Consider the following 12,303-nt stretch of genomic DNA (forward strand, 5'->3'; position numbering starts at 1 on the left):
TTTTTTTTTTTTTTTTTTTTTTTTTTGAGACAAGATCTTGTTCTGTTGTCCAGGCTGTGGTGCATTGCACCATGTCGGCTCACTGCAACCCTCACCTCCTGGGTTTAAGTGGTTCTTGTGCCTCAGTCTCCCAAGTAGCTGGGATTACAGGCGTGCACCACCATACCTGGTAAATTTTGTATTTTTTTTTTTAGTAGAGACGGGGTTTCGCTATGTTGGCCAGGTTGGTCTGAAAACAACTTCAGCCTCCGAAAGTGCTGGGATTACAGGTGTGAGCCACCACACCTGGCCCGAAGCTCAGTTATTTTCACATGCAAGCACACCACAAAACAATGTAGATTCTTATTTTGGAGTTTTGTTTTAATGGATTTTAAGCTTACCATAAGATTAAAATTGTAAAAGATAACTGGTTAGCAGAATTTATCTTATGCAGCAACGGACATTGTGCTCTTTGTTGACATTTATATACAAATCAAAATCAATACCATCCTTTTTTCTCAAGTGACGCTATTATGGCTTGTTGTAAAACTAGCAATGATTTTAGGCTGATGTAGAGCTGGACCTGCTGCTTATATCTGAATTGTTCATAAGACTGTGGCCCAGTGACTCATTCATAGTTGCCCTACTGGGGAGACAAGAGTATGTTCTAAATTTGAATGTATCCTTTTTATTTATTTATTTATTTATTTTTTATTTATTTATTTTTTTTTTTTGAGGCGGAGTCTCGCTCTGTCGCCCGGACTGGAGTGCAGTGGCCGGATCTCAGCTCACTGCAAGCTCCGCCTCCTGGGTTTATGCCATTCTCCTGCCTCAGCCTCCCGAGTAGCTGGGACTACAGGCGCCCGCCACCTCGCCCGGCTAGGGTTTTTTTTGTATTTTTAGTAGAGACGGGGTTTCACCGTGTTAGCCAGGATGGTCTCGATCTCTTGACCTCGTGATCCGCCCGTCTCAGCCTTCCAAAGTGCTGGGATTACAGGCTTGAGCCACCGCGCCCGGCCGCCTTTTTATTTTAAAAGGCCACTTCCACTGGGCATGGTGACTCAGGCCTATAATCCCAACACTTTGAGAGGCCATGGCAGGTGGATCTCCCAAGCCCAGGAGTTCAAGACCAGCCTGGGCAACATGGCAAAACCCTGTCTCTACAAAAAATACAAAAATTAGCCAAGCATGGTAGCATGTACCTCTAGTCCTAGCAACTCTGGAGGCTTAGGTGGGAGGATGACTTGAGCCCAGGAGGTTGAGGCTGCAGTGAACCGTATCATGCCACTGTACTCCAGCCTGGGTAATGAGGGAGACCCTATCTCAAAAAAATAAATAAATGAAAGGCTACCTCCTGAATTTATTATTTAGTCTAAATAGAATTCTACAAATCCTTTAATGTAGAAAAGAAGCTTAAGTTGGGTTCAGGAAGAGTTAATGTCTAGAGATTTGCTGGTCATTTAAAGGAAAAGTAATCGCAAAAGAAAAGCAGAGGGAAATACTCAAATATAATCTCTTATGGAAAGATGCAATGGAGGCTAAGTTGTTTTTGTTTTGTTTTTTGTTTGTTTATTTTTGAGATGGAGTCTTGCTCTGTCACCAGGCTGGAGTACAGTGGCATCATCTTGGCTTACTGTAACCTCTGACTCCCTGGTTCAAGTGATTCCTTTGCCTCAGCCTCCCGGGTAGCTGAGATTATAGGCATGTGCCACCAGGCCCAGCTAATTTTTGTATTTTTTGTAGAGACAGGGTTTTGCCATGTTGCCCAGGTTGATCTCAATCTCCTGACATCATTATCTGCCCACCTCGGCCTCCCGAAGTGCTAGGATTACAGGCGTGAGCCACTGCACCTGGCTGGAGACTAAGTTTTTAAGTCCAAGGCTGTGAATGGTTGTATTTTGGTTTTTTTTGTTTTGTTTTTTTTTGGGACGAAATCTTGCTCTGTTGTCCAGGCTGCAGGCTGGAGTGCAATGGCATGATCTCGGCTCACTGCAACCTCTGCCTCCCAGTTTCAAGTGATTCTCCTGCCTCAGCCTCCTGAATAGCTGGGATTATGGGCACGCACCACCACGTCCAGCCAATTTTTGTATTTTTAGTAGAGATGGGGTTTCACCATGTTGGCCAGACTGGTCTTGAACTCCTGACTTCAAGTGACCTGCCCACCTTGGCTTCGCAAAGTGCTGGGATTGCAGATGTGAGCCACAGTGCCCGGCCAAATGGTTGTATTTTCAATGGAAATCCTTTTGGCATTAGAAGCATATCTTATTTTTATATATATAGATAAAAATGTAAAGTGTGATTGATGGAACTGTTTATTTGATTGACTTTGTAATTTAAGAAGGGAGATAAAAATCTAATGAATACTTCACATGATCCCCCAACTTGTGTTTCCCCACCCTCATCTCCACTTTTTCAGATAAGTAAGCCCACAGTTGAAAATGATTTAAAAACCCAGAAGATGGGACAGCTCAGAGAGTGGTTTCCTAACACACAAGATCTTGCAGGAAATGATCAGGAAAACATTAGGCATGCAGATAGGAACAACTCTGATGATAATCATTTGACTTCAGATGATACTAGTGCCAAGCAAAGTGGTAAGATAATTGTGTTTGATTGTAATTGTTTCACTGATTATTCCTTGTTTTTGTCCCCTGTAGTTTGCTAGTTGAAGAAAAGTTAGAAGTATGTTAATAGATTTTGTATTATACCCAACCTTGTCATTGACTTAATAGGTGAGCATCTGGAGAAAGATCTGGGGAGAAGATCCTCAAAACCACCTGTAGCAAAAGTCAAATGTGGTTTGGACTTAAACCAGCATGAACTTAGTGCTATACAAGAAGTAGAATCACCAGCAAGTGGCAGAACTTCTCTACTAGGTAAATAGATGGTTTGATAAAATAAGATTTTTAAATAATTTGCCAGTTTTCTACTTTTTTTTTGAGATGGAGTCTTGCTCTGTTGCCCAGGCTGGAATGCAATGGTGTGATCTCAGCTCATTGCAACCTCTACCTTCTGGGTTCAAGCAATTCTCCTGCCTCAGCCTCCCAAGTAACTGGGATTATAGGCGCCCACCACCACACCCAGCTAATTTTTGTATTTTTAGTAGAGACAGGGTTTCACCATGTTGGCCAGACTGGTCTTGAACTCCTGACCTCAGGTAATCTGCTCGCCTCAGCCTCCCAAAGTGCTGGGATTACAGGCGTGAGCCACCGCACCTGGTCTACATTTTTTCAGAGTGTAAAATGTTTTTTGTTAAACTTATAGCAGAAAACGGAGATTGGAAAAAAAAAAAAAGAAACCTAGACTGAGTTTCATGAAAAGGAAAAAATGGTTTATGTAAACAGTATTTAAAATTTGGAGTTAAGGAAATGTGGCATGGGAAATAACTATGACTGTGTAGTTTCTTTATCTTATTTATGGGGAAACCAACTTATTGTAGACAAAAATTTTTTGATTTTCCATGTTCTGACACTCTTGTTCCCTCTGCTTCCTTTCATGTCTGCCTTCTAAATGTGTTTCTTTAGGATACACTCAGGGTTTTTTTTTTTTTTCTCTTTTCCTTTGTCACTTTCTACTTTCCTACCTTCACTGCTCTTTTCTTGTATTTTTATAGGATTATTATGCTTAAATCCTGGCTTTATGGTCAATTAGAACAGATATATTTATTCACTGTACTACTTTCTACATCCAGGTGTCAGAAAAAAATATTAAAACACCCATCCCTATAAATCTTAATAAATAGTCTTAGGTGAATTTCATAATTATTTTTAGAATTCAGATTCACTAAATAATTTTCTCAATCAAATTTATCAAAATAAATTATTTTTTAAAGGGGAAAATTAGTTTTGTCAATAGAAAGGTACTTAGAAGTTGTATCCTCATTAGTATAGTAGTTGAAAAAAAAAAGCTGTAATGTTAATATTAGCTGTTTTGATCTTCAGCTATAAAATATTGTACCTGTGTTTCTGAGCGTTTGAAAGAATTAAGGGAGGTATGCCAGGTGCAGTGACTCACACCTGTAATCCCAGCACTTTGGGAGGCTAAGATGGGAGGATTGAGACCAACCTGGTGTAACACAGTGAAACCCCATATGGTGGCGCTTGCCTGTAGTTCCAGCTACTTGGGAGGCTGAGGTGGGAGACTTACCTAAGCTCAGGGGGTTGAGACTGCAGCAGTTTCTTTTAAGTCTAGGAATAAGTCTAAATAAGTCAAGATCCCTAGGTAGGCGAACTAAAATCCCTACCAAAACCCCCAGTAGGTGAACTACCGGGCCCTCATGATCTTTCTCTTCCTCCCAAGACTTAGTAAGTGTCATTTGTTTGGTAAACTTATTCACATTTCCTTCTCATGAAGTCTTGGTCTCATCATAGCCTTTACCATACTTCTTAGGGTAATACTTGTATCATCATATTACATGCAAGTAATTTAAAAAGGGAAATAGCGCTCGAAGGTATAACGTGAAACAGCAGTTCTTCCTGCCCCCTACACACCCTTTAATACCACTCACCAGAGGCAGTTTAAAGTCTTTTAAGTATTTCTTCTTGTATTTACTTCCATAGTTGCAGTGGGTTTAAGTAAAAATTAAGCTGAATTATCATTATGGTGATACATAGACCTTTTTCGCTGCTGAGTTCATTAGTATATTATGTGATTATATTTTATTTTTCTAAACTTTTTTTCGTGTAGTAAATTGTCTTTATTTAATTTGCTTAAAGTTTTTTTAGAGTGTCTGTCTTCCACTTTCTACTACTTCAGTTAAATACCTCTCAATATAATGTAGTTTGCACTATTTTCTCTTTGTGTGGAACACCTTTTAGTTGGAAGTTTTATGGGCCATGCTATGCATTCTTAACAAGGGTGTTTTTTCCCCCTACAGGGATAAAAATTGGTTCATGGGGAGGTGAGAAAAACTTTTACTATTTATATGTACAAAGCACAAATACGCATAAACAGATACACAGTATATTTGTGGTTATTAAAACTGAATGGGGGTAGATGCAATTTGAAAAGGAAAAGTCTAAAAAGACTCCTTAAGGGATGATAAAAATAAGGTTGAGAAATACTGATCTATATTGACCTTTCCATTTTTTGTCCTCTTCCTTGTAGTTCATTTCTTTTTCTTTGGGTTTTGTTTTCTGGGCAAATTTTCTTAATTTTGTCTTCTGACTTTCCTTTTGAACTTTTGATCAAATTGTACTTTCTAAAAGGTTACTCTTTTTCTCATTATTTTCCTTTTTTATAGCATCCTGCTATTGTTTCATGGATGCAGAATATCTACCTGAAATATTTATAGTGGATTTTTTGGTTTGGGGTTTTATATTTTTTGTTTGAGTTCTTTCATTTTTGTTGTCTCTGTCTTATACTTTAGAACCTTTCCTCTAATATCTTCATATTTGAACGGGATGCTAAAAGGCCAGTTGGAGATTTTGTCAGGGTGAGGGGCCATATGTGCTGTTGGACTTTATTGGAAAAAGTATGGCTTTGTAGAGGGCATGCTCACCTTAGTATCTGTAGTTCCATTCCTTGAGGGAAAGTTTAGTTTATTCAGAGAAATACCTTCTAAGCTTGATACAAGCCTGGCTGTTGATATTATTGAGCCAGACCTAGGATATCTGGATTGAGGATACAGACTTTGTTTTAATGCCCTCTGATTTCCTTATGGCATTCTGTCACCCCCTTCCACTCTTGCCTCCCTTCTGTGCCTGATCCCCTGGACCCCAGAGTGTTTCAGATTCGGTTTCTCCAGAGAATAAACCTTTAGTTTCCTCTGGAGATGTTGTTGATGGACAGGGATCTCAGGAGAGGGATACAACTCTTCCAAGTACCTAGTCTTAAATGTTCTGTTTTTAGTTTCCTGCTGCATGTATTCCTTTTGTAGTAGTGCCTAGCGCCCTTAATTCCCAGTTTTTGGAGGGATGCTTTATCAAAATATAACCTTCAAAGAAGTGCACAAATCATGTTTGTTTCAGTGGTTTATCACTGCAATAATCACACCCATGTAAACACCACCAGGTCGAGAAGTGGAACATTAGAGAACCCAGTAAACACTTCTCTTTTACCTTCCCAGTTATCCCCTGTCTTCTAAACCATATCTTGATTCTTATACCACAAATTAGTTGTGATTATTTTTGAACTTTATATATAAATTGTGAATGCATGTTATAATGGCTGGTAAATTCTCTATGAATTTTCTTTGTGATTAGTCAATACTGAGGCATAATCTGATGTGGTGAGGTAGCAGCATCATTAAAAGCTTAGTAAAATTGAGTACAAATAATGTAAAAGCTTGACTGTGAAAGATAAGGAATTATTATTTTCTTGCTATGTACATTAAGTCTTTAAGAGTTTAGATTTCTACCCATAATCTAAATTGGCACTTTAGTTCTCGCTATTAATAGTTCCAGAAACTGAAGTGGAAATTTTTTTTTCCCCCAGGTAAACCAGGTATTTATCAAGACAGAGACCCCCTGAGAGTCTCAATAAGCCGAGAACAAAGTTTCTTTGGGAGCCCACTGGCCTGTGATCCATTTGGTTGTCTTCAACCGGTTGGCCAAGAGAATGTCTGTGGTGATAACTATGATGAAGCAGGTGAGAAATAAATGGAAACTAGAATTGTATGTACAAGGATATGTGGATGAAAGATATTTATTATTTTGTTATTTGTAATGGTGAAAAATGGTAAATAACCTTAATTACTGCTGTTAATAGAATCATTATGATGCAGTCTTACTATATTGTTCTATGCAGCCATTAAATGAGTAATTTTGCTTTTAAATTGTTTTACTAAACACCAGTAAGAAGTTTATCAGGGTGTGAGTTTTATACAATTGGCAGCATCCGTAAATTTTATGTTTAAGCTTATTTGTAACAATTCATATCTAATTAAGTACTGTTAAATATTTTAAAAATTCTATCTGTGGGCATTCTAAATAAGCTCATTTATGTTTATTTTTAAATATTTGGAAAATAAAGATAATTACAAGGAAAAATATTTAAATCACTTCGTCCTAACACCCAAAGTCAGCCATGTTAATCTTCTCACTTCTGAATTTATATATATATAACAGAGGATATTTTATATATAATTTGTGTACTGATCCTACAAAGCATAATTGTAGTACTATTTTATTAGTTGTAAGGCATCTTTTAAGAAGTTACATTTTTGCCAGGCACAGTGGCTCACGCCTGTAATCCCAGCACTATGGGAGGCAAAGGCTGGCAGATCATGAGGTCAGGAGATTGAGACCATCCTGGCTAACACCATGAAACCCTGTCTGTACTAAAAATACAAAAAATTGGGCAGGTGTTGTGGTGGGCGCCTATAATCCCAGCTAGGCAGGAGAATGGCATGAACCTGGGAGGTGGAGCTTGCAGTGAGCCGAGATCAAGCCACTGCACTCCAGCCTGGGCTACAGAGCGAGACTCCGTCTCAAAAAAAGAGAGAAGTTACATTTCATAGGCAGATTTATTTTTATTTTAGCTGTACGTCTACTTAGATAATTGATATCTTACTTGTATCTATAGTTGAGTGGAATGAGAGATGAAGGAAAGGGATATTCTTTTGAGGGTTTATAAAAAAATTAACTTCAATATATCCTCTTTAAATTGTGGATTAAAATAACTAAAGGATATAATTTTCAGTGAACTATAATTTTTGACATTTTAAAATAAAACATTATTTTTTAATTTTTAATTTTTGTGGCTACATAGTAGGTGTACCTATTTATGGGGTATATGGGATAGTTTGATAGTGGTATACAATGTATAATATTCACATCATGGTAAATGGGGTATCCATCACCTCAAGCATTTATACTTTATTACAAACAATTCAATTACAGTTTTAGTTATTGCAAAATGTACAATGAAATTATTCACTATAGTCACCCTATTGTGCTATCAAATACTAGATTTTATTCTATCTAACTGCTTATTTGTGCCCATTAACCATCCCCACTCCCTGAACGACCCCCAACTACACTTTCCCACCTCCGATAACTCATTTTTCTACTCTCTATCTCTGTGAGTTCAATTGACTTAATTTTGAGTGCCCACAAATAAGTGAGAACATATGAAGTTTGTCTTTCTGTGCCTGGCTTATTTCACTTAACATAATAAACTCCAGTTCCATCCATGTTATTGCAAATGACATGATCTTATTCCTTTTTATGGCTGAATTGTACTCCATTGTGGTATGTGCCACATTTTCTTTATCTATTTGTTTGTTGATGGACACTTAGGTCGCTTCCAAATCTTGGCTATTGTGAACAGTGCTGCAGTCAACATGGGAGTGCAGATAATCTCCTCAGTATACTGATTTCCATTCTTTTGGGTATATACCTAGCAGCAGGATTGCTGAATCATATGGTAGCAATATTTTTAGTTTTTTGAGGAACGTCCAAACTGCTCTTCATAGTGGTTGTACTGATTTACATTCCCACCAACGGTGTTCCCTTCTCACCACATCTTTGCAAAACATTGATTATTACCTGTCTCAGATAAAAGCCATTTTAACTGGACTGGGAGGATATCTCAAAGTAGTTTTGATTTGCATTTCTCTAGTGATCATTGGTGTTGATTGAACACCTTTTCATATGCCTGTTTGCCATTTGTATTTCTTCTTCTGAGAAATGTCTGTTCGGATTTTCTGCCCATTTTTTAATCAGGTAATTAGATATTTTCCTACAGAGTTGTTTGAGCTCCTTATATATTCTGCCTATGAATCCCTTGTCAGATGGATGAGTAATTACAAACATTTTCTCCCATCCTATTGATTGTCTCTTCACTTTGTTGATTGTTTCTTTTGCTGTGCAAAAGCTTTTTAATTTGATGTGATTCCATTTATCCATTTTTGCTTTGGTTTCCTGTGCTTGTAGGGTATTGCTCAAGAAATCCTTTGCCCAGACCAGTGACCTGGAGGGTTTTCCCAATGTTGTATTTTAATAGTTTCAAGTTTGAGATCTTAAATTTAAATGTTAAATCCATTTTGGTTTGATTTTTTTTTATATGGTGAGAAGATAGGGGTCTAGTTTTATTCTTCTGTATATGGATATCCAGTTTTCCCAGCACCATTTACTGAAGAGACTCTCTGTTCCTCCTTGTATGTTCTTGGCACCTTTCTCAAAACTGAGTACACAGTAAATGTATGAAATTGTTCCTGATTCTCTGTTCTGTTCTATTGATCTGTGTGTGTCTATTTTTATGCTAGTGCCATCCTTTTTTGATTACTGTAACTCTGTAGTATAATTTGAAGTTAGGTAGATTCCTCCAGTTTTGTTTTTTTGCTCAGGATAGCTTTGGCTATTCTGGGTCTTTTGTGGTTGCATATAAATTTTAAGATTTTTTTTCTATTTCTATGAAGAATATCATTGGTATTTTGATAGGGCTTGCATTGAATCTACAGATTGTTTTGGATAGTGTGGACATTTTAATAATGTTGGGATTCTTCCAATCCAGGAACATGGAATCTCTTTCCATTTTTTGTGTGTCCTCTTTAATTTCTTCCAATTTTCGTCGTAGAAATCTTTCACTTCTTTCATTAATTCCTAGGTATTTAATTTTCTTTGTAGCTGTAGTAAATGGGATTACTTTCTTGATTTCTTTTTCAGGTGATATGCTTTTGGCATATAAAAATACTGTGGTGAAAGTGGGCATCCTTGTGTTCAGATCTTAGAGGAAAGGCTTTCAGGTTTTTCCCCATTTGGTATGATACTAGCTGTGGGTCTGTCATATATGGCTTTTATTGTGTTATATTCCTTCTGTACCCAGTTTTTTAAGGTTTTTATCATGAAGGAATGTTATCAGATGCTTTTCCAGCATCCATTTAAATGATCATGTGGTTTTTGTCTTTCATTCTGTTGATAGGATGTATCACATTGTTTGTTTTGCATACATTGAACCATCCTTGCATCCCTGGGATAAATTCCACTTGGTCGTAATGAATAATCTTTTTAATGTATTGTTGAATTCGATTGCTAGTATTTTAGGCCAGACAGGCCCCAGCCTGGTTTTGAGTGTAGTGCCGGGCTGCCTGTCTTTGGTTTCACTTTCTTGTTTTTTTTTTTTCTTAAAACAGATACTGAGTATAAAACAATATGAAACACTAAGAGAGAGGGTCTCTCTCTTTCCTCAATAAGAGAAATATGGCTCTGTCCTGGCCGGCCCACAGGCAGCCAGACTAATCTCCCTTGTTCCCTGAAAATCGCTGTTATCCAGTTCTTAAGGTGCTCAGATTTCATATTGTTTAAACACAACATGCTCTACAAACAATTTGTGCAGTTAACACAATCATCACAGGGTCCTGAGGCAACATACATCCTCAGCTTACGAAGATGTCGGGATTAAGAGATTAAAGACAGGCATAGGAGATCACAAGAGTATTGATTGGGGAAGTGATAAATATCCATGAAATCTTCACAATTTATGTTCAGAGATTGCAGTAAAGACAGGCGTAAGAAATTATAAAAGTATTAATTTGGGGAACTAATAAATGTCCATGAAATCTTCACGATTTATGTGGTTCTGCTGCTGCTTCAGCCAGTCCCTCCGTTCGGAGTCCCTGACTTCTTGCCACAGAGATGGCATCCAAGAGCCAAGGCCTGGAATCGGGGACCCCAAGATCCCACTTGGTGCTACTCCCCACTGTGGCCAAGCTGGTACCTAAACTGCAAGACAAAGTCCCCTTTATTCTTACCTCTGCTTTTCTCAAACAGGAGTCTCTTCTCATAGCCATCACAGCTATGAATATGCTGGGTCACACATGAAGCCAGCATGTCTCAGAGTCTCACCTAAGGCCCATGGCATATACTACCTGGCTTCCACTGCTAGGACCCAAGGGCTTTTTAGTCAGCAGGTGAGGAGTCCTGCCAGGACTGGATCCTTCCTTTCAAGGCAGCAGGTTCTCTTCTAGCCCAGGATGTGTCTATAAATGTCATCCAACAGCTAGGTCCTAGTATGGGGACCTCATAAATCCACCCATTGTCTTATTCTTCTGTGACTGAGTGGGTATTCAGTTTGCAAAACAAAGTCCTCTTTATTCTTCCCCCTTCTCTCCTCAAGCCGAAGGAAGGGGTCTCTTTTGAAGCTGTGACCTGTGCTGCCTGGGATTAGGGGAGGGGTGGCACAAGCACTCCCCTCACCACCCTAGCTGGTTTTCACTAGGTCCTGTGACCCCTCCAAGCCTACAGGCTCTGAGCCCAGCACAGCACTAGGACTTGCCTAGGAGTTGCAGTCTTTGTGGCCTAAATAGCCTTTCAAGTTTATTTAGGACTCCAGGGCACTAAATTTAGCCCACAATGACAAGACTTGCCAAAACTCAACTTCCAACTGCTAGAGTGGGTACTTCCCCTCTGGCTAGGTCTGGTCTAAATGCTCCCTCCATGGGCATTTGCTGAGTTCTGCCTGGTGCTGGCCACACTGAGTTCCAATGCAAAGTCCCAGAATGGCTGGGCTCTCCTTCCCCCAAGCATGCAGATTCTCTCTCTGCACCATGTGGCCACTGTCTGGAGATGAGGGAAGGGTGGTGGTGGCATTTCAAGACTGTCTTTGCTGTCCTGTTCAGTGCCTCTGTCAGTGATATGAAGTGAAAACCAAGTACTGTGATTGCTCACCTGATTTTTGGTTCGTATGAAGGTACTTTTTCATATAGTTGCTGTTGTGGAATCAGGAGGACCAGAGAGAGTGTATACAGGAGGATGTATACAGTACTTGGGGTATATACAGGAGGATGTCTTTATTATTGAGTGCACTCAGACCCAGCAGACTCAATGTCCAAAGACTGGGCACAGAACAAAGACAGTACTTGGCTTTTATACACACTTCACAAAAGAGGGTGGGCTAGCTCGAAGCAAGCTTACAGCAGCGTGAAAGCAGGGATACAGGGGCAGGACAAAGACAGTTAATCAAATTGTAACAGGTTCATAAACCGTTGCTATGCAGCCCTGATGTCCATTATCTAGTTTTGCTCTGAAGAGCCTTGCACTGGTTTATCTCATAACCTTCACTATGGTGCCCAGACAGCTGTAGTTCAGGCCTGCTTAGGTTTCTTTCTCATGACCTTCGTTGTAATTCTTAGATAAAACAGAATACTTGGCCGGGCATGGTGACTCACGCCTGTAATTCCAGCACTTTGGGAGGCTGAGGCCGGCAGATTACGAGGTCAGGAGATCGAGACCATCCTAGCTAACACGGTGAAACTCCGTCTCTACTAAAAATACAAAACAATTAGCCGGGCATGGTGGTGGGCGCCTGTAGTCCCAGCTACTCAGGAGGCTGAGGCAGGAGAATGGCGTGAACCCAGGAGGCAGAGCTTGCAGTGAGCTGAGA

General features: G+C 39.3%; 1 protein-coding gene across 23 annotated transcripts in view; it reads left to right on the plus strand.

Annotated features, from left to right (window-relative positions):
- CEP295 (centrosomal protein 295) overlaps nucleotides 1-12,303 on the plus strand; it is a 65,496-nt gene that overhangs the window by 39,759 nt on the left and 13,434 nt on the right. For 19 of the 23 annotated variants that reach the window (XR_002731061.3, XM_023209169.3, XM_023209176.3 and 16 more), the window contains 4 exons: nucleotides 2,396-2,573; nucleotides 2,712-2,855; nucleotides 4,856-4,879; nucleotides 6,415-6,567. Coding sequence is in view for 22 of the 23 variants with exons in the window: in XM_023209169.3 (XP_023064937.2) it covers nucleotides 2,396-2,573; nucleotides 2,712-2,855; nucleotides 4,856-4,879; nucleotides 6,415-6,567 (499 nt within the window). In the remaining variant the exon portion in view is untranslated. The remainder of the gene's footprint in view (nucleotides 1-2,395; nucleotides 2,574-2,711; nucleotides 2,856-4,855; nucleotides 4,880-6,414; nucleotides 6,568-12,303) is intronic. The other 4 variants (XM_023209173.3, XM_023209184.3, XM_023209180.3 and 1 more) reach the window with 2 other exon arrangements.

The sequence above is a fragment of the Piliocolobus tephrosceles genome, chromosome 13 (assembly GCF_002776525.5).
Source record: "Piliocolobus tephrosceles isolate RC106 chromosome 13, ASM277652v3, whole genome shotgun sequence".
Taxonomy (NCBI): domain Eukaryota; kingdom Metazoa; phylum Chordata; class Mammalia; order Primates; family Cercopithecidae; genus Piliocolobus; species Piliocolobus tephrosceles.